The sequence below is a fragment of the Macaca nemestrina genome, chromosome 2, assembly GCF_043159975.1.
Source record: "Macaca nemestrina isolate mMacNem1 chromosome 2, mMacNem.hap1, whole genome shotgun sequence".
Classification (NCBI taxonomy): domain Eukaryota; kingdom Metazoa; phylum Chordata; class Mammalia; order Primates; family Cercopithecidae; genus Macaca; species Macaca nemestrina.
In genome coordinates, this window is record NC_092126.1 from 175643946 (window position 1) to 175670939 (window position 26994).

At 36.9% G+C, this 26994-nt stretch overlaps 1 protein-coding gene across 8 annotated transcripts in view; it reads left to right on the forward strand.

Moving 5' to 3' along the window:
- Window positions 1–23207, forward strand: part of LOC105477542 (CD47 molecule) — a 45325-nt gene extending 22118 nt beyond the window's left edge. Inside the window, exons 4-12 of one of the 8 annotated variants that reach the window (XR_984766.2) lie at window positions 9603–9710; window positions 10892–10984; window positions 12026–12118; window positions 13212–13304; window positions 15095–15141; window positions 18676–18707; window positions 20036–20060; window positions 20981–21013; window positions 22976–23207. Coding sequence is in view for 5 of the 8 variants with exons in the window: in XM_011734089.2 (XP_011732391.1) it covers window positions 9603–9710; window positions 10892–10984; window positions 12026–12118; window positions 13212–13304; window positions 18676–18707; window positions 20036–20060; window positions 20981–21013; window positions 22976–22980 (482 nt within the window). In the remaining 3 variants the exon portion in view is untranslated. The other 7 variants (XR_984767.2, XM_011734089.2, XR_984768.2 and 4 more) reach the window with 7 other exon arrangements.
- Window positions 23208–26994: the final 3787 nt, after the last annotated feature.

Sequence of the window (26994 nt, forward strand, 5' to 3'; positions counted from 1 at the left end):
CAGCAGTTTAAGCTGTGTATATCTATGGTGATATATAAACATGGAAGGGAGATGACTGATTGATTATATGTTTTAAGCACTTTTCTCAAAGTATGGCATTCTGGAAATGCTCAGTGATTTCAGAAATGTTCTCAACTTTTGTCTGAAAGGGAAAAAGGGGGAGAAAGGAGTGGCAGTGGCAACTGTCAAGACATTTAATAACTTTTACTTTCAAGATAGTGTCTAGACTTCTTTTTGAAATTTCCCTAGAATTTCTTAGTTTTTTGTATCAAGAAAAGGACTGGCATAGCATTAAGACCTATTCTGACATCAGTGATATTAGGGAAAGCTTTTAACCATATTGGTAGAGCCAGGCTTTTTAAGCGCTAAATCATATGATGTGGGCAGGGAACAGCGTTTTTTAAAGATCATGAAATTATTTCACATAGTGTGATTTTTTGAGTTTGGCTTGATGGATGTTTGCTGATCCAGATGTTATCATTGGTGACATTATTTTTAGTGAAATATCAGGAGTGAGTTTGTGCACTGTTGGCTGTATTTTTACAAAATGAGCTTTACAATATTTTTTCTGACTTAAAAAAAAATACATGTCACTTTAGAACACCTCATACAAAGTAGGAAGTTATTGAAAAAAAAAAAAAAACTCATCTGTAGTCCCCAAACCTAGAAATAAACTATTGGTATATTCTAGTGAATTTCCTATTTCCCTTTCTGTCTTTTTCTATTCATTTTTGTTATGTTTTTTTTAAAAAGGTAACCATAAATGGACTCATACAGCTTATACGCTTGTACATTCTGATTTTCCCCCGTGTCTTCAGAAATCTTGTTATAGCTGCCTGTGTTCTACTTTCGTGAATGCACTATAATTTACTTAACTCTCATCTTGATGGATTTTAAGGATGTTTCCAATTTTTTTGATACTATGAAAATAACTCTGCTAAAGATATGAAGCCTGGAAATGGCAGAGATATTTTAAGACTCTAGATACATACTGCCAAAATGTTTTCCAGAAACGTTTGTATCAACTACTATTGCAGATGAGAATACCTGTCTTTCACCTCAGTTATAATTCTGATATTATAACTCTAAAATCTCTGCTAATTCGATGGGTGAAAAAGCATCTTATTTTAATTGGAATTTTTGTGTTAGTAAGGTGGAATGTTCTTTTTTTATATTTTTTATACTGGTCATATTTTAAGGAACGTGCTTATAAACCTACAGAAGTATTTTGGTGGGAATTTTTTGTTTTGGCTCATCTTGAAACAGGTAGATGTGTGTGTATGTGCATGGAAGAGGTATGTCTATGCACGATTCACCCAGCCTGTGCTCAAGTTTAAAGGTGTTGATGATGATAGTAGCTAGCCATTTGTGGAGCTCTTGCTCTGCATGACAGGCTCTGTGCAAAGTACTCTGTATCTGAAATGACATTTATTTCTCCCAGGAACTCTATGGGCGTAGGCACTGTTGTTATTCCCATTTTGTAGATAAGAAACAGGCACAGATAGATGAGGCAATTTGCCCGCAATCCCCCAGCCGTTTCCTGGTAGTACTAGGATTTGAACTAGTACTGTGTACCTCTGCACTGTACTGCTGCCTCCCCGTTTTGCATTTATTTTGAGGATTTTCTTTCCATGAAGGGTGAACCTGTACCTAAGCACATAATAGTGAGTAGTTAAAACTTATTAGGAGAGCAGAATGTTGACCTAATTTGTTTACTTACTCGCAAATACCTAGTGATGGGATGCCTGCTGATTGCTGGGCACTGAGCTAGCTACATGCCTGAAATGTGGGTATGACGTGCATATTGCCCTGGCTTTGTAGCACCCACATTTAAGTCATTGCAGCCAGGGAGGCATGTATGTATGTGCATCCTGTGCTTTGTCACATCTTTGAGATAGTCATGGATCCAAATCTGACTTTTCTGTTAGTGCCTCCTGTTGATGGCCTGAGCATTCCACCAAATAGAAACAGAAAGCACCTCTATTTTCCACCTGCTTCGATGTATGTTTTTTAGAATCCAGTATGGTAAAGCCCCTAAAGCATTCATAATAACTCAGACCCATGACTTTTATTTTATAGATTTCTAGTTCTCTTTCACTTTTCCTGATTACCATTTGTGGTCTGTACTTGGCTACAGGGGATTTCTCTCAGTGGTTTTTCCAGCCCTGCATGTGAGACTTTGTGATCCAAGACAAAACCTGGACCTTTACCAGGCTAAACTTTCAGTAAAGAGAGCAGGTTATGCCCTCATTTGCTCACTGCGGAGAAAGAGTTTCTTTATACCAGAGCTGTATCTTGAATGGTATCTCAGGATGCCATTGGTCCTCCTGAGGAAGAAGCCCGAGAAGACTCTTAAACTCCCAGAGCCCAACCAGGACTTGGTGAGCCCTGGACCATGTGTCAAAGATAAAGGCCTCTCAGAGGGAAATGTTCCTGAATACCTTCATCTTTAGCTTAGCTTTAACTGAGGAACTTTTAAGCAGAATCTCTATGCTTAGCAAACGACTCTGAGATTGCTAGAATCAGACACCAAGCCTTAACTGATAGTGTTGCATTTAACACGCTTTGTTTGTGTTCTGAAAACTACACCAACTCAGTTTGCCACTCTACTGACAATTAAGTTCCTGGCTGATTTTCAGGATTCTTCTTTCTCACTCTTTGATATCATTTTAAGTTCTGTCCACCTACAGCTCCAGTTCCTGCAGGATTAAGGTCCAGCTGTATGTAAAGAACTGGCTAACATTTTGAAATTCTTTGAGATAGGTCTGTCTGTTCTTTCTTTGCCTTTATAACTGTGTCTTATACAGGCAATACTTGCTTCAAGACCATAAACATGACCGTGTAAGCTGAAATTCTGCAAAACAATCTTCACGATGAATGGGAAAAACTATTATTGTATTGTTCCATGACCTTAAAAATTTTTTTTGTTAAAACCTTAAAAACTCTGTTATTATCAATAACAATGACATTGAGAAATGAAAAATAGTAAAGCTAGTATTTAGTATGTGGTAAATTAAACCATTAGAAACATTGAGAATGAAAGTGTGTTATCAAGAGTAGTTTGAACAACACTTGTGTGTTCTTCTTGTATAACTTTGGATACAGAGCAAGCGTCTTCTCTGTGGCTTGGTGAATTGTCATACCCCTTTCTAAGTTTGGATCAGTTTCTACCGTTTTATCCTTTGCACTCTCAATGTCATGAAAGAATTCCTTTAATGTTTTTGAATGTTTAAAGTTTATTTTATTGCCAGTCACTTCCTTTGGGACAGCTTTATTCTTTTTGTTACATCCTCCTCACTTTCCTCATTTATATCAGTAAGTCCACCTTCGCTGAGTTCTTCTGGCTTCGTCTCTAGAGTTTCTTGCATTGCAGTAATGTCAACATTCCCACAGTCAGCTATTTCTTCTCTTATTCTGTTTATGGTCTATTCAAATTTCACTCCCAGCATTTGTCAGTTTTTATTTCTTTACTCTTTCATGTTTCTTGCCTAGTTTCCTCTTTTGATTTCTCCATTATAAAATGTCACATGGGTTTATAAAATGCCACTGGGAAACAAGGAGGTAACAAAACTCCATACTTTGCTGTCTGTGCATGACCTAAATGTCAGATGTACAGTGACTAGTCACCAACAGTCTTCAAAAGAAGTGACATGATTGACCACTGATCATGATGGGGCATCTGCTGTTTACATAGTTATTTTTGAACTGAAGAAATAGCAGTGAAGTTGTACTTCATGCAGTTACTCAGTTAATATATTGTGGTAATTGAAATTTGGACTATTTGTGAGGAATTTATTTGATTAAACCATGGTAACTGGAATTCCTATCAGCATAGTGCAAAGTGAGGACTGCTGTAATTGATTCCAAATTTAAAATTGTGTATTCTAGGCATCTTTAATTTTTTTTCAACTTTCCCCTCCCTACTCAAAATTATTCCACAGAGATTTTGGTTATGGCTCAGATGTCTTTGAGTAGATGTTCCTGTAGAAATCATTGTTAGAAAATTCAAGGAAAAAAGTTCTCATTATACTACCTTGAGATCCTATTAAGTCCTTGAGTTTTGACTTGAGGACAGCTTAATAATGAAAGTAATTCGGCCATGAAAGCATATTTAAAATAAGTAATGGAACAGGAAATCTCTTCATAGATTAGAAAATACTCTGAAAAAGTGAAGACATATCCTAACTTGGACTAGGAAATTTCCATCCAAGAAAGTAAAATATACAATAAATATTATCACAAAGAATCATTCTGTGACCTGGTTGATGGCCCCTGATAATAAGACTTTGTTATTATGTTTACTGTGAATTCTTTTTATTTTATTTTTTTGAGATAGAGTCTCTCTCTGTCGCCCAGGCTGGAGTGCAGTGGCGTGGTCTTGGCACACTGCAACCTCCGCCTCCTGGGTTCAAGCATTTCTTCTGTCTTAGCCTCCCAAGTAGCTACAGGCTACTGGTGTGCACCACTATGCCTGGCTAATTTTTGTATTTTTAGTAGAGACTGGGTTTCACCATATTGACCAGGCTGGTCTTGAACTCCCGACCTCGTGATCCGTCTGCCTTGGCCTCCCAAAGTGTTGGGATTACAGTCGTGAGCCACGTGCCTGGCCCCTTACTGTGAATTCTATTCAATAATCTTGAACTCCCAGTGCTTTCCCTTGGTCCTGTCCATATAATGAGCACGTCCTGTTATTAATGTGATTATGTGCTGATTTTATTGTAGGAGGAATTGAACAAATCTATAGCTCAGCATTTTACTCTTTTGTAGAAATCCCTTGACCTTTTCCAAATCCGGACATCACAACTTTCTCCATACACTCTAAAATTGTGAAATCCACAAGGCAGGGAAAGTTGATAATAAAAAAAAGGAAGTTTGGTCTGTTGGACATCCTCTTCTTTCATCTTTTATGTTCAAAGTACTTGATGCACAAAGCCTGGGCTCTTTTATCTCTATCCTATAGACTGATGTCTAGTCAGTATTCATTGTGACAAAATTGTTTCATCAGAGCAAGTTGGATAGTGTATGGAGTTTATTATAAAATTATTTAACTTGCCTTCTGTCAAGTAACCAGTTTATAATTGGTATTAATGTTCTTTTTTTTTTCCAGTACCAGTTTCAGAAGCTTTCATTTGTGTGTGCTTGTGTGTGTTAAATAGGTGTATTAGATATTTGAAAAATAGTAATTTAAATTTAAATAATTTAAAAAATGAAATAGTAATTTTATGTGTAAAGGTGTCAGATGCGCTTTATTCTGCACTGAAAATAATATTCATTTACAGCTCAACAGATACGAAAAAGATTCTAAAATTACTTTCCTAGAGTTATCAGAAAACAGCACTATAATAATGAAATCAAACCCATCTTTCTTTATGATTTATTCTTAGTCTGATACGCATCAGCCTGGTAAGCCTTCCTGTCTCTCTCCTTACTTACCAATCACTCCAAATGTCATGTCTTTGGGCAGGCATTAAATTCTTGGGTTTTGGGTTTCCTTGGATGGACTGCAGTCTGTGTGAGCCTATATGGGTGTGTCAGCTCCAGTCTTTGGGGTGTCATGGAAACTTAACATGATAGACTTGATTTTATCCCCAAGTTGACTTGGTAATTTCATTAGATTTCATCAGTCACAACCTGCATTTTATCTTATATGTGCTGTCTATCAGTCACAAAATCAGAACACCTTCTTGTCCATCCATAACATTAGCTGTTTTCTCAGGCGGCTAGAGGGACATGTCATTGCTTCATCTGCATGAATTCGAAAGATTAAATGCATAAAGGAATTTTCTTAGACTAGAGTAGGCCTTCACCATCTGTTTAACTGGGAAAGAAGTTTTGGGAGTAACATACTCATCACTCACCCTCTCCTGCCCTCAAACACACACACTCACCCATTAGAATGTAAGGGCCTTGAAGCAGGCCTTGTGTTTGCTTTTTATGTTCACCGTCAGCATTTAGAATAGTGATTGTCATACAGATTGATAGTGCTCAATCAATTATTGTCAAATTAAGTAATCTTCTACTTGTTCCTTGATGTAGACTAGCAGAAGGGGCTGGTACATTGTAGGTACACAGTAAATATTTGTAGAACAAATGAATGAACCAACCCAACAGATTTCTGAGAAGTAGCCTGCTTTTGGTTACTGATTATTTTATAGAACATATAAAAGAAAATTTTAGAATACGTAATTTGTTCACAAAAATGTTATATTGCCTCCCCTGATACTTGGTTTTCCTGTGTCAGGCTAAGCACTAAGGTTATAAATTTTTTGTTAAGCGTGTAACTACTATTATTTCTCATGTACTTTATTTTGTGTATTGATTTCAGTAGTTGTAGCTGAGGGGAATCCTTAAGAGCACACAGATTTTAAAAATTACATAGATTGCCTTGCCAAGCAGTCTGAAAATCATACTAGGAAATTTGATAAGAGCCTGCTGTTAAGAACACATTAAGTTATTTTTGTCTTAATACTAAGTGGAGAATTACTTCAATTTATTTTTTTGTTGCATTTAATGTTTTGATACATACAGTAAATAAGGATAAATCCACTTATTGAAGGATAAGAAAAGATCAGTAAGATCCTTGAGGTTATTGGGTTCTATGGTATCTATTGTATCAAATTCCTTGCCCTTTCGCTACACTGAGAAATTTGACGACTGGGCTAGCAACAAGATACCTACCCCACATTTGCCATGGTACCTGCTGAAATGTGGCTATGCTAACAAAGAAAATGAGCCAAAAGAAACTCTTTCTGAAGATTCACTGAAGAAAACCTGGAGATACTCTTTCATTGCCTGTGGTTATTAGGTAGACCCCACAGAGAGCAGTGGAGTGTCCGTCCTGGGACCAGAGTGTTTTGGATTTCAGATTTTTTCACACTTGGGATCCTCAACGTGTGTATTTGTTGGAAATGGCCGCTTAATTTAAGGAAAAGGTTAAGGTGGCCTGGAAAACAAGTGGTAGTTGAACTAATCAACAGGAACCAAAGCTACTTCCAATATATAGTGTACTTATATTCAAAGGGAGACAGACCATTTTAGGATAGAACCCTGTCTATGGTAGTATTTTGTGGTGTTTTATTTTTGTTGCTATTGTTCACACTGTTTTCTCCTATAACAGCTCTTCTAAGCCTGAAGAGGATAAATTTTTTTTTTTTTTTTTTTTTTTTTGAGACGGAGTCTCGCTCTGTCGCCGGGGCTGGAGCGCAGTGGCCGGATCTCAGCTCACTGCAAGCTCCGCCTCCCGGGTTTACGCCATTCTCCTGCCTCAGCCTCCTGTGTAGCTGGGACTACAGGCGCCCGCCACCTCGCCCGGCTAGTTTTTTGTATTTTTTTAGTAGAGACGGGGTTTCACCGTGTTCGCCAGGATGGTCTCGATCTCCTGACCTCGTGATCCGCCCGTCTCGGCCTCCCAAAGTGCTGGGATTACAGGCTTGAGCCACCGCGCCCGGCCTCGAGGATAAATTTTATATGAGATTCAAACTCTTATTTTTATTAAGAAGGATGTAAGTTACTGGGAGCGGTGACTCATGCCTGTAATCCCAGCACTTTGGGAGGCTGAGGCGGGCGGATCATGAGGTCAGGAGCTGGAGATCAGCCTGGCCAACATGGTGAAACCCCGTCTCTGCTAAAAAAAAAAAAAAAAAAAAATTCAAAAATTAGCCGGGCGTGGTGACACGTGCCTGTAGTCCTAGCTACTCGGGAGGCAGAGGCAGGAGAGTCACTTGAACCTGGGAGGCAGAGGTTGCAGTGAGCCGAGATTGTGCCACTGCATTCCAGCCTCAGTAACAGAGCAAGAGACTCTGTCTCAAAAAAAAAAAAAAAAAAAAAAAGAAAATAGAAGAAGAACGTAAGTCAACCTTTTTCTATGAAATTATACTGTACTCTAAGGCAAATTCTTGTTGCTTGATCTTAGTAGCTCTTTTATGCATTGACTTAAACCTGGAAGAGTTTCTTATGAATGTTTGATTGATCGTGAGGTGCGTTTGAAACAGCTTCTATTTTATAACCCTTTGCAGAACCTTCAAGCTCTATTTAGATCACAATATATATGGGATTAAAATGGAAAATGTGACATATATCTAGAGAAAGTTCCTTTTTCTGTGTGTGTGCCTTTTGTGACTTACACACTCAGTTTCATTCTAGCCAGCATTTTAGCCTAGAAAATAGGGAAGCTGTAAAAACTCTGTGCCTTATAAGGAGGCAAGGCTATGACTATTAGGCACATAAATCCCAGGGCTGGGCGGAAGTAACGAATCAAATAAAAACTTGGGGAACTTGCTATTGGATGTTTTCTGATTAATATGGATTCTCTTCTCTTATTAATGTGGATTTCAGTTACTCTGAGTATCCACATTAATAAATTGGTTATTTATTGCTTATTTATTGCTTAGGACTTATCTCCCTGTAAAGAGACTAAAATTGAGGTTATAAAGTATAGGTAGATAGAAATTCCAAAAATATTTAGGTACCTGTCATATACCTTAAACATAGATTTTTATCATGATCATTTAGGGGCTTATTTATTGCTTTTACTTTATTTAATGTTTGTCACTGCAGAAGAAAAAAAACCTAAATGCTAAATATAACATTTAAAATATTTTTCCCTTCATGACAGTCACCCATTGATTACTGGCATGGAGAATATCTCTATGTGGATAACACACAGAAGCATTTCAGTCACACACTGTTTCTTTCTGCTACTCAGTTTGCTTTTAGGTTACCTTAAACGACTTCCTTAGTGAAAAAATCAACTTCAGTGTTAACCAAAATTTAAAAGATTCATATATAGTAAAAGAACTAATATTTGCAGATTGATCTATGCCATTTGTCTTTCAGAGGAGGTACGAGATACATGACAGTAGAGCTAGCAGCAGAAACAATAACATGTATGATGATTCCTGTTGAGTCTTTGCAGTTTGTTTTTATTAAAATATTTCAGTTGAACAATTTAAGCTTTTTTTCTTCATCAGGATTTCACAAGGGTGTTATTTGCCCAGTTTTATTCTGTCATTTTTTTCAAAACAAAATAACCAGATTTCCAGATGGTTTACTAATTTTATATAAGGTGGAACAAAATTCTCTTTTTCTCAATATTGTTAATTAACCTGTTGTTTCCCATTAGTATTATCTACCTCAGTGCTGTGTTTTCAGTCTGGAGTGGTTTTGCTCGTCAGGGGACATTGACAATGTCTGAAAACAGTTTGATTGACATAACTGGCATCTAGTTACTAGCATCTAGTATGTACAGGCCAAGGATGCTCCTAAACATTCTGTATTATGCAGAGCAGTGTCCCCCCTCCCCCAGAAAACTTATCTAGCTCAAGATATTAGTAATACATCAACCGAGAAAGACTGATGTATAGAACCTCATTTGTTAGTGTAGGAAAATAAAGTGTCACCTATAAATTCACCATCCATATTTATATGCCGTGACAGTATCCATTTGCTTGTGAAAGAGATGTGAGGTGACTTGATGATATGAAGGAGTTGTTCCTCAGAAGTTATTACGTTATAGTACTTTTGTCACTTTGTCTCTGTATAAGTTATTAAAATGGCTTCACTTGTGATTGAGTTCATGTAATTCTTTGTTTTTCTTTTTTAAGCACTTAAATATAGATCCGGTGGTATGGATGAGAAAACGATTGCTTTACTTGTTGCTGGACTGATGATCACTGTCATTGTCATTGTTGGAGCCATTCTTTTCGTCCCAGGTAAGATGTGCAGTTCCTAGGCAGGAACACAGGCGGTAGATGAGTGCATGCCAAGGTGAGGAGGGCTGCATTAGTTTCCTAGGGCTGTTGGAACAAATGACTGCAAACTGGGTGGCTTAAACAATAGCAATTCCCTCTCCACGCTGGAGGCCATAAGTCTGAAATCAGGATGTCATCAGGGCCATACTCCCTCTCAAGGCTCTAGGGAAGAATCCATTTTTTGCCTCTTCTAGCTTCTGGAATTTGCTAAAGAATGACGGTGTTTATCATTCCTTAGTTGTGACAGCATAACTCCACCCTCTGCCTCTCTGGTCACATTGCCTTCTCCTTCCTCTATGTCTTTGCCTGTGTGTTTTTGTTAAATCTCCCTCAGCCTCTCTCTTACGAGCACATTTGTCATTGGAATTAGAGCCCACTCATATAATCCAGGGTAAGCTCCTCCTTCCAGATCCTTAACTTCATCATATCTTTTGCCATATAATGCAGTATTCACTCTTTTGCTTTATTAGGTAATATTCACAGGTTTTGGGGATTAGGAGGTAGAAATAACTTTAGGGCCATCATTCAACTCACTACAGAGGCAAACTCCATTGGCCAAGACATGAAAGTGGAATGAAGGTAGAAATTGGCAGTTGCATTTGGAGAATGGGAATGTGAGTGGGAAATGAGGATATGTAGCACAAGAAAAGCAAAGGAAAGCTGGGACTCAACCTGATAACTATAGCACACCATCGTTTCTGGAGAAGAATGCAGTACAGATGTAATGCTTAGGAACATGGGCTTGGCAGCTCTGTTGGTATCTGAAGTTAGTGAAGACAACGGGAGGAAGGAGGTGGATTCAGAAGACAACTTGAAAGAACAGTTGAGTTGACTTTGGGACATACTGAACACAGCAAATGAAGGGATCGGTGAATGATGAATACCAGTTTCTCATCTGGAATTCTGTAAGCTAGTTAAGAAGGAGGCAGAGCCAATTCATGGTTTCAGCATGTTGAAACTTCAATGTTGAGATTTAGATGTTTTAAGTTTGGTCTTAATGAAAAAATAGTCACTAATTTTGTATGAGGTTTTCAGGGAAATGTATATTTTTTAAATTTTCACAGTTGTTAAGCGTAGAATTTAGATTAGTACATTTAAAAAGTATGCAGGAAAATATTTTAAATGTTTTTATTTATTGACAGGTGAATATTCATTAAAGAATGCTACTGGCCTTGGTTTAATTGTGACTTCTACAGGGATATTAATATTACTTCACTACTATGTGTTTAGTACAGGTGAGTATTTGTTGTTACAGTATGATTTTGCCTACCTTTTTCATTTACAAAACAGTAGTTTTGGTGAAAATACTCATAGTTTTTTTACAACTCAGTAAGAGTTGGTTTATTAAAAGATTTTTCATGCTATTCTTAGTGACATTTTCCCATTCATATTAACTTTAAGTTTATTCTAGGTTAGCTATTTTGTAAAAAGTGATTTTCGTATGTATTTGATGCCAATCAGCATAATTTTAAATTATGCCATATCATTTCTTAATGATTATTTTCATATTCTAATTTCAGTTTTTTGAAGTTATAAGTGGATGCTAAACAGTCTTTCTCTTCTTTTGCTAAGCTTCTGCTTCTGTATTAAGAAGACTGGTTCTATGAAATGGAATTATGAATCACAAATAGTAGAAACATACTTGTTTTAATTATTAGCAAACCTTAATACTGTAGTTTTAAAAGATGGTATGGATATCCAAACTATAATCAGTATCATTTACACTGCATTTTGAAAGTAGATCACTACCATATTTAGTTATTACGATTAAAGAGTCACATTTAACACTTGGTCTTAGAGCCTATCTCTGGCTTGTTGTACATTGGAAAGGTATTAGTTTGTTATAAAATGACAGATCTAGAGATAGAGAGCATGATGTTTACAGTCACGGATTTGCATAATGGTTCTCTCAGCAAGAGCAATTCTGTGTGCATGTGGAGAAGCCATTCATAATAGCCGTTCATATTGTAAAATGCACGAGTGTGGTAAAAGCAGCATTGTTCTAAGATTTAGGGTAAAAACTTCCAGTCCAGCTTAGCTGACTGTGAAAATTAAAGGCTGCTGAATGTGTGAATTTGGAGCTGACTACTTGTGTGGAATGGTTAGATCACTGAGCTAACATCTACCATCAGACAATGAACTCTTTGGTCCTAAGACCAAAGACAATGAACAGTCTTTGGTCTTAGGAGATCCCTGATTATACCAAATGCAAGTGGAGGTGATTGCTTTTTAAATACTCTTGACACGCTTCTGTTACATCCTTTTCCTTCCTCCAGCGATTGGATTAACCTCCTTCGTCATTGCCATATTGGTTATTCAGGTGATAGCCTATATCCTCGCTGTGGTTGGACTGAGTCTCTGTATTGCGGGTAAGAGTCATCTTTCTGTAGACCTAATTTGGGTTACTCTTGGACAGAGCTCTTCTTCCTTTTTCTTCTTTTTCTTTCTCTCGTTTTAAAAATATGTAGACTTGATTTTTTTTTTATTGCAGTTTTTGGTTCATGGCAAAATTGAGTGGAAAGTACATTCAAATACATATTTTTGTGTGGACATAAGTTTTCAGTTCTGTTTGAGCAAATACCAAGGAGTGCAATTACTGAACTGTATGTTAAGAGTATGTTGTAATAAACTGCCAAAGTCTCTGTATCAAAATGGCTGTACCATTTTGTATTATCACCACCAATAAATAAGAGTTTTTGTTTATTCATATACTTGACAGCATTTAGCATTCTGAGCTTTTCTTTTTAAACTTCCAATTTACCCCAGTGGTAATAGTGCTTTCCTCCTTGCTACAAAGATATTAGCTGTATATATGACTTGGTGGCTGATTGTTCTAGCACCCAAACTGATATGCCTGTATTTATTTATTTATTTATTTTTTTTTTTTTTTTTTTGAGACGGAGTCTCGCTATGTTGCCCAGGGTGGAGTGCAGTGGCCAGATCTCAGCTCACTGCAAGCTCCGCCTCCCGGGTTTTTACGCCATTCTCCTGCCTCAGCCTCCCGAGTAGCCGGGACTACAGGCGCCCACCACCTCGCCCGGCTAGTTTTTTGTATTTTTTAGTAGAGACGGGGTTTCACCATGTTAGCCAGGATGGTCTCGAACTCCTGACCTCGTGATCCGCCCGTCTCGGCCTCCCAAAGTGCTAGGATTACAGGCTTGAGCCACCGCGCCCGGCCTTTTATGGAAGAACTTTTAAAATAACTGGGCTCAAATTGGTTGGAGCCTTAGACTTGAAACACTGGTTCCCATTTCTTGATATGATAAGGTATGTGTTATGCAAAGGAGGGCTTTGTTCTTATAATAATTTTGAGTCATTTTACTGGTTAACTTAATAAACATATATGGATACTTTTTGTTTTTTGATCATTAGAATAACTCTTAAAACTTGGGATCATTACTGTTTTTTAGTAAGTTGTTTCATATGCTTTTCTAATACAGAATTGTATTTTTTTTTTTACAGCGTGTATACCAATGCATGGCCCTCTTCTGATTTCAGGTTTGAGTATCTTAGCTCTAGCACAATTACTTGGACTAGTTTATATGAAATTTGTGGGTAAGTCAATCTTATTTTCATTAACCTATGCCAGTAATTTCAGATATAACACTTAGAAAATGCTTTTTAGTTTGTTCTTCCAGTTTAAGACCAAAAATCAGAAAATACAATTGGAATGATTTGAGGGTAATTAAAGAGGGTGGAAGACATATAGGATTAATGAAAAGTTTGGTTTTCAAACTAGTTTAAAGAAAATGGCTTTACCTATTAGAATGTGTATCTTTTTATACTAAGTAAAAGGGGAGCGATCTTTGAGGATCCATGTTAAGTAATAGAATAGGAGTTGTAATTGTTGCAGTGTTTCTGTGTAGAGCTCTCCTGCAGAGACCTGTTTGTTTATCACTTGCTCTTTTTCTTGCAGACATAGACACCCCTAGACAGGAATGAAGATTCACAATCTATCCGTTTTGTTCATTTAAAGAACAGTGACCTCTAATGCATGACTTTAAAACAGTTCTAGTTAAAACCAAATTATGAAAACATTGAGTTTCAAAATGTAGACTTACTCCTTTTAAAATCAATTATTAATAAGTATGGAATTTACTTCATTGTTTCTAACTTTTATATTTAATCTGCCAATTTTCAAGTAGTGTTTCTGCATAAATTCTTATTTTTATTGAGATATGTGCACACAGAGAGATATTTTTAATTGTGCCTGAAACTAATGTCATCTTACCTAAGCTCAAGATGTTCCCGATAATGTCATTTATATTAGTTTCCCTTTTTAAAAAAATTATATTTTTTATGAAATAAAACATACTCTTAATAATCCAAAGTTATAAATTAATGGAGTAAAAAAATAGTGTTTCTGCTTTGTTGTAGGTAAACTTTGCTGTGTGTGTTTCTAAAAACTAATACAAAACTTGAATTGTTACAGTCAAATAATTTCCCATATGACTCACATAATAGTTTCGAAAAAATTTTACCTTTATTTCTGAACTTTTGGTTCTTGGTAATTGAATTCAATTCTGTCATATATTCTGTGTCTTTCTTTAATTAATAATTATTAGATAATTAAAATACTTAACCAAAATCTACCTATCTTTAGCATATGAGTTCATAAGTCTTAGTTGTTGCTCAATGAAATTTTCTAATTTTATACCACATAATGCCATAAAATACAATGCAGACATCTAAAGCAGAATGGAATCCATGTGGTAGCTACAGTGAACATCTTGAATGTTGGTGCATATTCTATTTTTGCTACATCTTCCAATCACCATGTGTCTGGTTCTGGAAGATGACACTCCTGGTTTTGTTGCTCCCCACGAATGCCTGAGAATAGTGTGTGATTTGCAGTATCCATACAACTCTGGTGAATTAGTATTAGATACCTTTGGCTGATGGGCAGCATGCTCTTATTTTTTCCTCACTATCTGGGTTGTCCTCCCTTTTACTCCCATGCCACCCCATACCTTCCATATCTAGCATAGAATGATCTTCAGTACAGTTGCTAGCAGGTCTGGTGACAATGCCTCAAGTGGAACTAAGCATTGTCTATCTGCCACCTCCTTAACCTCACTCTCCTGCCTTCTCCATCACTTACATTCCTCCAAGCCTGTGAAACCACTCTACTGTACCTGTCACTGTTCTGACATTAAAATTAAAATGACTGAAATCCTGACAAGTACCCCAAATTATTTTTTCTTTGTCATAGGTTAGCATATAAGTATACTATATGCTAAAATTTATGCTATATGTTTAAAATTTAGTGCAATTTTATTGATAGTGTCCTAATTTTATTGATAGTATCCTAAGTTAACTTTTTAAATCAACTTGTCTGATGCCAGAGTTCAGAGGGACACCTACGGTCAGTTGAAAGGCAAGAAGAGACAAGGTACAGGAAAGTTGCTCTTTAGATAATGTGGTAGACTAGGAGGAACATTAATATGGTTTGCTTATATAATCTGACTGTGTAAATCTGAATCTATGTTACATTAAGGTTGCAAATTTGAGCGTTTGTATTAGGAAGTTAAAATTTTAAGTGTCTCCAAAACAATTTTTACTCATTGCATATGTTCTATTTTAGAAAACTCTAATGATTGTGCTTTGATTTAAATGCAATAAAATCCTCAGATAGTTAAAAATCCAAGCTTTCTCTTCAAGAAGAAGTTAATGTCACTATAAGATTTTTAACTTTTATAATTTTTATTATTTCCAACTTTAAATTTGTAGCCTTAATTGTTATTTTAAAGAGTAGGCCTTTCACTTTCTACAACTTTCTGTGAAAGTGACTTTCACTTTCTATTTTTTAATTTTTTAAACTGTTGTATTTTTTTTTCTTTTATTGGAAGCATTTTAATTTTATAAGATGAGACAAAGGACTGGGCACAATAACTTAATGTGAAAGCATAGAAAAGATTACAAGCAACTAACCAAACTCACTAAAGTTGGGCTTGTTGTTTGTAGAGAACGTTTATATGATTATAAGGGTCAATACTTTCTCATTTTTAAAGCTATTACCAGTTAGTTCACTATAAGGGCATATAGTGTTTTGATACAAATCAATCTAGTAGCAGTAAGAACCATATTTACCACAACATCCCAGATATTTTAGAATGATGCAGATGCAGAATGTATATGTAGAATTTATATGTATGTATAGGTATAAATTCAGATATTTTCTTGTTCAATTTGAGAGGTAAATTTGGTATCAGTAGAAAAAATGTTTTTGAAAAATTTAAACCCTGGAAATATATTTATGGCATGGAGTCAGATGTTTCAGGGAGAGAAGAACAAATCAAAAAGCTCTGCAAGTAAGCTCGTATGGAATACTTAAGGCTTGTGGTTAAAAAAAATATATGTATATGGCTGTCAATGTCTTAGGCTTATGATAGCAGCAGCTTAATCATAATAATTCTTTTGTCACATGGGTTATATCCATATTGGAGAGAATTAACTCAGGTGAAATTAACTTCTACACTATTTGGTTTTATAATATTTAGAGGGATCACAACTGACTGATGTCCCTTTGAAGTACCGTTCTTCATAAATCTCTTTTTTCAGAATGGGACAGCCAAATGTGACATCCCTTGGATGTGAGATTTAGAACTAGAAACTATTCTTTACACATTATTAGGGAAGAAAATGAGTTACTTGGCAGTTAGCAATATTCTATTTTGTTTTGTTTTGTTTTGTTTTTAGAGACAGGGTCTCATTATGTTGACCAGGCTGGCCTTAAGCTCCTGGGCTCAATCTATGCTCCCACCTCAGCCTCCCCAAGTAGCTGGGACTACAGGCATGTGCCACCACACCTGGCAATGTTTATTCTGATAAATAAATTTATGAGCTCAAAAATGTAACTCTAAAACCGTATCTCTGACCTTATATATTATCATCAGAAATTTAGGTAGCTGTTTAGTTCTCTTTTTCTTTGTAGAACGTAGATATGAGGCATGGTTTCATTGAAGTTCAGTTGTATATACATGTAGCTATCTTGATGTTGCCAAATAAAGCTCTATATTTCTGCTTGGTTTATTGGGGAAGCTGCTAAATGTAGTGCATCCCAACCCATTTTACCCCGTTCTACTTTAAAAAGAGGTTGGCTTCTTGTTTGGATGCAAGGACCAGATCACTCCCCCAGGTTCCTCCACAGTAAGGGAGGTCTATTTAAAGCCACCCATGGCACTAACAGAGACTGGACTCCTATGAGTTCAGATACATAACTGGGCCTCACGGGTGGGACAGTATGTAGTCTAGGAATTGGAAGGATCCATTCCATCTCAAAGAGCTGAAGCATCGTGTTGCCCTCTCAGCCGCGAGAGTAAGGTGATGCTCCTGTCGGTTATAGTTCCTGAGTTCCTCTGTCTTTGATTCTTTGCCTGTTAGCCAGCTAGCTCACCCTCTCCTTTATGCCCCCGTTTTTTATCCTGTTCATGCCTTCTCACAGACAGCTTTTCTTACCTACAGCTTTGAGCTCGTCCTTGCCTCCTTTCTGTTTCTTTTTCACTTTCCCTTCCCATCACCAACTTTCTGGTCTTTTTTCTGTTTCTCCTTAGAGTCCAGTGGTGGGGAGAAACTTGTCAGTCCAGTCCTTTGCCATTTTTCCTGTTGGAGAAAGACTCGTCAGCTTTTGGCTGGCTCACAGATTGGCTTTCCTTGGGTCAGGACCTGCCCTTTTCCCTGCCAGCTTCAGAAGCTTAACAGAGTGCAAGTGTGCAGTGGTGGTAAATAAATAGTAAGGAACACAGAGCAGTCCTAGAGGTGTGCCTCGATCTGCTGATGAGAAAATCCAATGCTGTCATCCAGCCCAGGTCTCAGTGGAATGGACCTCTCTGTTCAGTAGGATCCCCCTCCTGCTGCGTGGTTCATGGCATGTTTCTGTTTGATGCTTTTCCATCTGTAGGATTCTAATTCTGTATTTATTTGGTTTTTTGGGTTCTTTTATTTTTTGAGACAGAGTCTCGCTCTGTCACCCAGGCTGGAGTGCAGTGGCGTGACCCCAACTCTCTGCAGCCTCTGCCTGCCAGGCCGAGGGAGATCCTCCCACCTCAGCCTCCCACGCAGCTGGGGCTATAGGCATGCACCACCATGCCAGCTAATTTTTGTATTTTTGGTAGAGACAGGGTTTCATCGTGTTGCCCAGGCTGGTCTTGAACACCTGAGCTCAAGCAATCTATTTGCCTTGGCCTCCCAAAGTGCTGGGATTACAGGTGTCAGCCACCATGGCCGGCCTTCTCATTTGTTTTTTTATAAGGAAGCTATCTCTTCTTCCCTACCCAACTAAGGGTATTCTTTTCCCTTTCGTCACTTTGCTCATGTCCTATATTCCTTCAACTTCATTAATGAATCCATTTAGAAGCAGTGAAGAAGGCGAGTCAGAAAGCTAAAAAGAAAATACCTACAGGAATACTCAGAGCGATCTGAGTATTTTCTTTAGTTTGTTAGCTCTTTGGAGCTTTGAAACTGGAAAGACCCAGGGAGTGGTGTGAAGAAAGAGACTGAGCAGTAAGAAACAGGAACAGTGAGCTAAGGGAGATGGAGTAGTGGGGACAAATTCTGGCACATTCTGTCCACACTCTGGGTAGACAGAGGAGGGAGGATGGAGCACCCACAGTGGGGGTATGTTGGTGACAGCGTTTTCCCACCAACCAGTGTAACAAGTGGCTGATTTGGGGGAAAGATGAGCTTAACAAATGAGAGAATGTGTTTATTATTTGACGTAGGTGGGTTATTTGCTTCATTTTTCAAATCAGTATATATAATCAAGAATATTCAGCATGTTTGAATAGACAGAGCTGGAACTCTTTCATTAACATCTCTGGCACCTTTAGTTTTAGCCCTGAACATTTTATCTTAAAATTAAACATTACCAAATGCCTTAGTTTATTTCATTTATTAAATTTATATTCTTATTTGTTATTTATATCAGCTTCCAATCAGAAGACTATACAACCTCCTAGGGTAAGTTAAAGTTTATTAAATGAATTGTGAATGATCATTTGAGGGATTAGACTGAGGAAATTGGTAATTGATATATTTTGCTATCTGTTTAGTGTCACATCAAATTAAGAGAAGTTTGAAGTCATTGCATGACCTTTGCATGAATGGGCCCAGTTCTATTTTAAAACCTGTGTTTGGTCATTTTAGTATCAATGGGATGGAATACATGGTTTCTTAAGATTGTACTGACTTCTCACACCCAGAACTGCAAAGTAGGAATAATGGCTATATTATCTCTGCAATCAGAAGGAAGCTGATTCCAATATATCGCCTCACCTCTTGGATTCATTGGATATGCATACACAGAATGACAATTTCAGGCTTAAAAATGAGGAGAAATTCATACTAAATTGACATCATTAAAAATGATAATTATAAAAACAAATGTAAATATTGCTGAAAACATCTATTCGGAGTTCTGATTCGATCCCCTCCCGTACAAATTTTTTACACATTTTTTCCCTTAAAACTGTGCTTAAGGTTTCATTGTACCTTAGATACCTTATTAAGCCATCTGAGAAAATTCCAAGAAAGGAGTAATTTTAGGAGGGCATAAATGAAGAGAAAAGCATGTTTATAAACATAGACTTATCACGGTGACAGGCCCAACGGCTATTTTGTGGAGATAAGCTCTGGAAAGGATTATATTGTACTTAGCTTCCTTTTACGGAGTGATGATAGATTTATCTGGAATGCCAAAGAGAGTCTTCTGTCTGTGGCCGGAGGTAGAGGTCACATATGCTTCTAAGTCTGACAAGCCTCAGTGTGCTTAAAGGGCAGGTGGGGCGGGTATGTGTGTCGACCACAGGAGTATATTCTAGAAAGATTGGTGCCATAGCTACGTTGGTCACAAGAGGCCAGCAACTTAACCGGACCTGTAAATCCTAACACGTTTTCTTTCCTGGTTACTGAGCGCAATTTGCGATACTTAAAGATGATTCTGTTTTGCTTCCACCTCTTCACTGTATTATTTATTCTGTTGTTGCTATTTATGCTTGCACTTTAATATTTTTAGAAGTTAGAATTTCTTGAGCTGAGAGTGGTGAAGTGGGAAATTCTGTTGAGAAAAATAATATTAAGAGAACAATGCAATTATTACTAAACTATTAACCAGACTTGGCAAGCTTTGCTTTAACATTTATAGCCTTATTTCATGTTTTTTTTTTTTTTTTTTGGACTGTAGGATTTACTGCTTACTACATAGTTTAAATATTAGCATATATAAGTTTTACTATAAAAGGACATGACAAATTATATTTTTATGTAAATATATTTTAAATATTTTTCAGAAAGCTGTAGAGGAACCCCTTAATGGTATGTGGTTATTTCACTCTTAATCCCTTACCAGATCATAATTTGAACTGGCCCGCAAAACTGTAGAATGCCCCGTCTATGCCTTAGGAAGAATATAGAGTTTTTTTCCTCTTTTCCTCTTGCCTTGGCATCTCTACTCTTGATTATTCATCAAGAATTATTGGCTGGGCACTGTGGCTCACACCTGTAATCCCAGCACCTTGGGAGGCCGAGGCAAGCAGATCATGAGGTCAAGAGATTGAGACCATCCTGGCCAACATGTTGAAACCCTGTCTCTACTGAAAATACAAAAATTAGCTGGGCGTGGTGGTGCGTGCCTGTATTCCCAGCTACTCGGGAGGCCGAGGCAGGAGAATTGCTTGAACCCAGAATGTGGAGGTTGCAGTGAGTCGAGATCGTGCCACTGCACTCCAGCCTGGCGACAGAGCAAGACTCCATCTCAAAAAAAAAAAAAGAATTATGAATATTTTATAATATTCTCACCTGTGGGAAAAATGCACATTCTGTGTCTAAGTAGTTGCTTACCTTAGCCAAGTGCTATATGGGCAAGGAGATCGTTGCCTTTTGGTACTGGCTCAGATGAAGTGTGACACCCCCTAGTAGAGAAGGATCCCAATTACTTCCAATTTCTGATTTACACGTTTTAGAAAGATACACGCTGTTGCCACAGAGTGAGACCAAAACATCTCATTTCCTTTCTTTGTAAACCTAGATCTGATTTCCCAGCTAAGTCTGTTTCCTTTGTGAATGCTGTGGGTATGATCCACAAAAAGGCTACATAATAAAATGATAGCTTTACAATTAATTTGGCTGTAGAGTTGTAGACTAGTTAGCATATCATGGCATATTTGTTGATTTAGAAATGATTTCCAATTGTGGAACCTTACTAACTGCCTGCTTGGCTTGTTACTAATCCCTAGCATTCAAAGAATCAAAAGGAATGATGAATGATGGTAAGTATAAACTGCACTTAATAATTATAGATCAGTTAAAACACGGACATTGAAAAACAAAAAAGCTTCTTGAAAATGTGGCTCTTTTTTAGTAAAAGGGACACTGTCAGATAATAAAGGTTCACATTTCTTGATGTATGTAACTTAAATCTACTTCGCTAAAAATTGCAAAACTACTACTATAAAAGCTGTAGGGTGTCACGAATCAGACTCCAGTCATATGGCTCTCAGCAAAGAGAAATTACCACTTTTTGTAAAACGTTTTTCAGATTCAGTGTCTGGTGACTGTAAACTGCCTTTTATAAGGCACATAAATAATCTGCCACAGATCTTTATCATTTTGACAAAGTTTCTTTTTTGCTTGTGTTGGTGATTTTGTTGCTTTTAACCCATGGGGACTTAACATCTCTGCTTTTCCAATCAGGAGCTTGGTTCTAACCTTTTGGGAGATGATTAAAGAGCGAGAGAGAGAGAAAGAGAGATGTTTTGTCCTGAGCTTTTGCTGCTGATGCTGCTGCTTTTTTTTTTTTTTTTTAAGGACTCTGGGCTAATAACTTCTAATCTTTATAGAATATTTCAAAGATATATATTTGTTCTTAAAGATACATAGGTTTGAGATATTGAGTGCTACAAGCGTTCATTTTGGTTTTACCTTAACATATTATGATTCCTCAGTTTTGTTGGCATTTAGTATCAAAAACATCTTCTTACCTTTGATATTTATAATCACTCCTCGGTCATGTAAATAGTTTGCTTTATATTTTACTGTTTTAAAGTCTGTGATGTTACCTGCCCACTTCTGTAGCAAAGTGCAGCATTTAACTCAGGAAGCTATATTCCCCCAAGTACCATTAATATTTGCATAAGATTAAAAACACTTCATGCATTGGTGAACAAAGTTTAAAACCATGTATATTCAAAATGGAATCACAGAATGATCCTACTTTTGTACGTTTGTGTCACAGCCTTTAAAAGCATGTTTTGTTATGTAAGCCATTACCCTCCTAAAAAAGACTTCAAGGAATAAATTCACAGGAATAAACTAAAAGATATTAAAAAAACAAAAAACAACTGGTACCAGGAATTGTGGCATGGTTTGTTCCAGTAACTGTGGCGTGGCATGGTTTGTTCCAGTAACTGTGGCATGGTTTGTTAATGTTTACAGTCTGATGTCCTTTTTTTTTTTTTTTTTTTTTTCTATGTCCTTTCCTTTTCCTTGGTGGTGTCATTGTTCTGTAGTTGTATGAAGAAACTAAACTTTTCTCCATTTTCAGGAAAGCAATCTAAGAATCTTGAGTGCCTCTTCCTTTGTTAATTTCTCTTAAGATGTGACTTTTTTAAACTACTGCATCAGGAAATATTGTAAATCAGTTTTGCCTTGAATATTTGTGATGAAATCTACGATGATCTTCAAGATTCCCTTAATTTTGCTAATATTCACCTGATCAGCATTTGTTTTTAAAATGTCTGTCTGGCGGGTGCTTCCCACTGACAGCTGCTCAGTGCTCACAGTGTGTCTGCCTTGTCAATGAATGAGGTTCAAGGTGCTTCCCAGGGATCAGAGTCAGTACCGTTTTTCTCTTTCATCTACAGCTGATCAGATGTTTATTTTACTTACATTAACTGAATGGTGGAGATCCAAAGTGAATATTATAGAATATTATTCTAGGATCAATGTCTTTTGCTTTGAAAAATCAACATCTCTTGGCTTTTCCTCAGCCAACCGAGCAAACAGAGATAATCAGACTGTGTTGACTTTTCACTTTGATTTGGCATTGGCCTTTTTCTTACTGAAATTAAAAAGGCTAATGATCCGCCTGGTTTCTGTCTCTGACCTTTGCAGATGTATTTTCTTAATTTTTAGATACTATATATCTGAAACTATTTTTTAATGCATCAACTTTTTAATGGCTAGAAAATAGACACGAATAGTGATTATATGTTCATTTTTCAATTTTCCAGAATAACTGAAGTGAAGTGATGGACTCCGATTTGGAGAGTAGTAAGACGTGAAAGGAATACACTTGTGTTTAAGCACCATGGCCTTGATGATTCACTGTTGGGGAGAAGAAACAAGAAAAGTAACTGGTTGTCACCTATGAGACCCTTACGTGATTGTTAGTTAAGTTTTTATTCAAAGCAGCTGTAATTTAGTTAATAAAATAATTATGATCTTTGTTGTTTGCCCAATTGAGATCCAGTTTTTTGTTGTTATTTTTCATCAATTAGGGGCAAAAGTAAAATGGACAATTTCCAAGAATGATGCCTTTCAGATCCTAGGGCCTCTGGTCTCTAGGTAACCAGTTTAAATTGGTTCAGGGTGATAACTACTTAGCACTGCCCTGGTGATTACCCAGAGATAGCTATGAAAACCAGTGGCTTCCATCAAACCTTTGCCAACTCAGGTTCACAGCAGCTTTGGGCAGTTATGGCAGTATGGCACTAGCCGAGATGTGTCCGCCACTTCTGGGTCAAGGGAATAATAAATTAAGTACAGGCAGGAATTTGGTTGGGAGCATCTTGTATGCCATCTCTATATGATGTGATATTGATGGAGATAGTGGTCCTCATTCTTGGGGGTTGCCATTCCCACATTTCCCCTTCAACAAACAGTGTAACAGGTCCTTCCCAGATTTAGGGTACTTTTATTGATGGATATGTTTTCCTTTTATTCACATAACCCCTTGAAACTCTGTCTTGTCCTCCTGTTACCTGCTTCTGCTGTACAAGATGTAGCACCTTTTCTCCTCTTTGAACATGGTCTAGTGACACGGTAGCACCAGTTGCAGGAAGGAGCCAGACGTGTTCTCAGAGCACTTCGTTCACACTTTTCAGCAAAAATAGCTATGGTTGTAACATATGTATTCCCTTCCTCTGATTTGAAGGCAAAAATCTACAGTGTTTCTTCACTTCTTTTCTGATCTGGGGCATGAAAAAGCAAGATTGAAATTTGAACTATGAGTCTCCTGCATGGCAACAAAATGTGTGTCACCATCAGGCCAATGGGCCAGCCCTTGAATGGGGGTTTATTACTGTTGTATCTATGTTGCATGATAAACATTCATCACCTTCCTCCTGTAGTCCTGCCTCGTACTCCCCTTCCCCTATGATTGAAAAGTAAACAAAACCCACATTTCCTATCCTGGTTAGAAGAAAATTAACGTTCTGACAGTTGTGATCGCCTGGAGTACTTTTAGACTTTTAGCACTCGTTTTTTTACCTGTTTGTGGGTGTGTGTTTGTATGTGCATATGTATGAGAAGGGCACATGCATCTTCTGTATGGACAAAGGTGGGGTACCTACAGGAGAGCAAAGGTTAATTTTGTGCTTTTAGTAAAAACATTTAAATACAAAGTTCTTTATTGGGTGGAATTATATTTGATGCAAATATTTGATCACTTAAAACTTTTAAAACTTCTAGGTAATTCGCCACGCTTTTTGACTGCTCACCAATACCCTGTAAAAATACGTAATTCTTCCTGTTTGTGTAATGAGATATTCATATTTGTAGTTGCATTAATAATAGTTATTTCTTAGTCCATCAGATGTTCCCGTGTGCCTCTTTTATGCCAAATTAATGGTCATATTTCATGTTGGGACCAAGTAGTTTGCCGATGGCAAACCTAAATTTATGACCTGCTGAAGCCTCTCGGAAAACTGAACATACTAGCAAGACAGCGCTTCTTGAAAAAAAGAAATGTATACACAAATATATACGTATATCTATATATACGTATATCTATACACACATGTATATTATTCCCTGATTGTGTAACTGTCCAAAATAATAACATATATAGAGGGAGCTGTATTCCTTTATACAAATCCGATGGCTCCTGCAGCACTTTTTCCTTCTGAAAATATTTACACTTTGCTAACATAGTTTGTTACTTTAAAAATCAGTTTTGATGAAACGAGGGAAAAGCAGATGGACTTGAAAAACATCCAAACTCCTATTAGGAAACGTATGAAAATCTTTATAGTAAAATCTTTTATAAACTAAAGTTGTACCTTTTATTATGTAGTAAACTCTCATTTATTTGGGGTTCACTCTTGGATCTCATCCATCCATTGTGTTCTCTTTAATGCTGCCTGCCTTTTGAGGCATTCACTGCCCTAGACAATGCCATCAGAGGTAGTGGGGGAAATGCCAGATGAAACCAACTCTTGCTCTAACTAGTTGTCAGCTTCTCTGGATAAGGGACCACAGCAGCAGGAGTCCTCCTGCTTGGGCATCATTGGGCCAGTTCCTTCTCTTTAAATCAGATTTGTAATGGCTCCCAAATTCCATCGCATTACATTTAAATTGCAGACAATGTTTTGCACATTATGTATCTGTTTTGTCCCATAATATGCTTTTTACTCCCTGATCCCAGTTTCTGCTGTCGACTCTTCCATTCAGTTTTATTTATTGTCTGTTCTCACAGTGACACCATTTGTCTTTTTCTGCAACAACCTTTCCAGCTGCTTTTGCCAAATTCTATTTGTCTTCTCCTTCAAAACATTCTTCTCCAGCCTTGCAGCCCCTTCCCCCAGCTCTCCTTTGCAGTCTCTCTCCATCTGTGTAGCTGCTCTTTTATCTCTTAACTTACCATTCCTACAGTACTTTATGCATCTTTGCTTAGTTCTATTAGTTTTTTGGTCTTGCTCCTCTCCCTTGATTTTAAAATTCCTTCTATAGCTAGAGCTTTTCTTTCTTCCATTCTCTCTTCCTGCAGTGTTTTGCATACATCAGAAGCTAGGTACATAAGTTAAATGATTGAGAGTTGGCTGTATTTAGATTTATCACTTTTTAATAGGATGAGCTTGAGAGTTTTCTTGTCTTTTTTTTTTTTTTTTTTTTTTTTTTTTGACGAATTTCACATGCTCTAAAAACCTTCAGAGGTGATTATTTTTCTCCTGGAAACTCCAGGTCCATTCTGTTTAAATCCCTAAGAATGTCAGAATTAAAATAACGGTCTTTCCCATAATTGGAAATATTTCTTTTTTCCGGATGCTGTAGTCAATTTAGTAAGTGACCACCAAATTGTTATTTGCACTAACAAAGCTCAAAACACGATAAGTTTACTCCTCCATCTCAATAATAAAAATTAAGCTGTAATCAACCTTCTAGGTTTCTCTTGTCTTAAAATGGTATTCAAAAAGGGGGATCTGTGGTGTGTGTGTGGAAACACATACTCCTTAATTTACCTGTTGTTGGAAGCTGGAGAAATGATTGTCGGGCAACCGTTTATCTTTTATTGTATTTTATTTGGTTGAGGGATTTTTTTATAAACAGTTTTACTTGTGTCATATTTTAAAATTACTAACTGCCATCACCTGCTGGGGGTCCTTTGTTAAGTCATTTTCAGTGACTAATAGGGATAATCCAGGTAACTTTGAAGAGATGAGCAGTGAGTGACCAGGAAGTTTTTCTGCCTTTAACTTTGACAGTTCTTAATTATGATCATCGAAAACCAGCTTTCTCATAAATTTCTCTTTTTGAAAAAAAGAAAGCATTTGTACTAAGCTCCTCTGTAAGACAACATCTTAAATCTTAAAAGTGTTGTTACCATGGCTGGTGAGAGAAGAAAACATTTTGTTTTTATTAAATGGAGCATTATTTACAAAAAGCCATTGTTGACAATTAGATCCCACATCGTATAAATATCTATTAACCATTCTAAATAAAGAGAACTCCAGTGTTGCTATGTGCAAGATCCTCTCTAGAGAGCTTTTTTGCATAGCAATTAAAGGTGTGCTATTTGTCAGTAGCCATTTTTTTGCAGTGATTTGAAGACCAAAGTTGTTTAACAGCTGTGTTACCGTTAAAGGTTTTTTTTTTTTATATGTATTAAATCAATTTATCACTGTTTGAAGCTTTGAATATCTGCAATCTTTGCCAAGGTACTTTTTTATTTAAAAAAAACATAACTTTGTAAATATTACCCTGTAATATTATATATACTTAATAAAACATTTTAAGCTATTTTGTTGGGCTA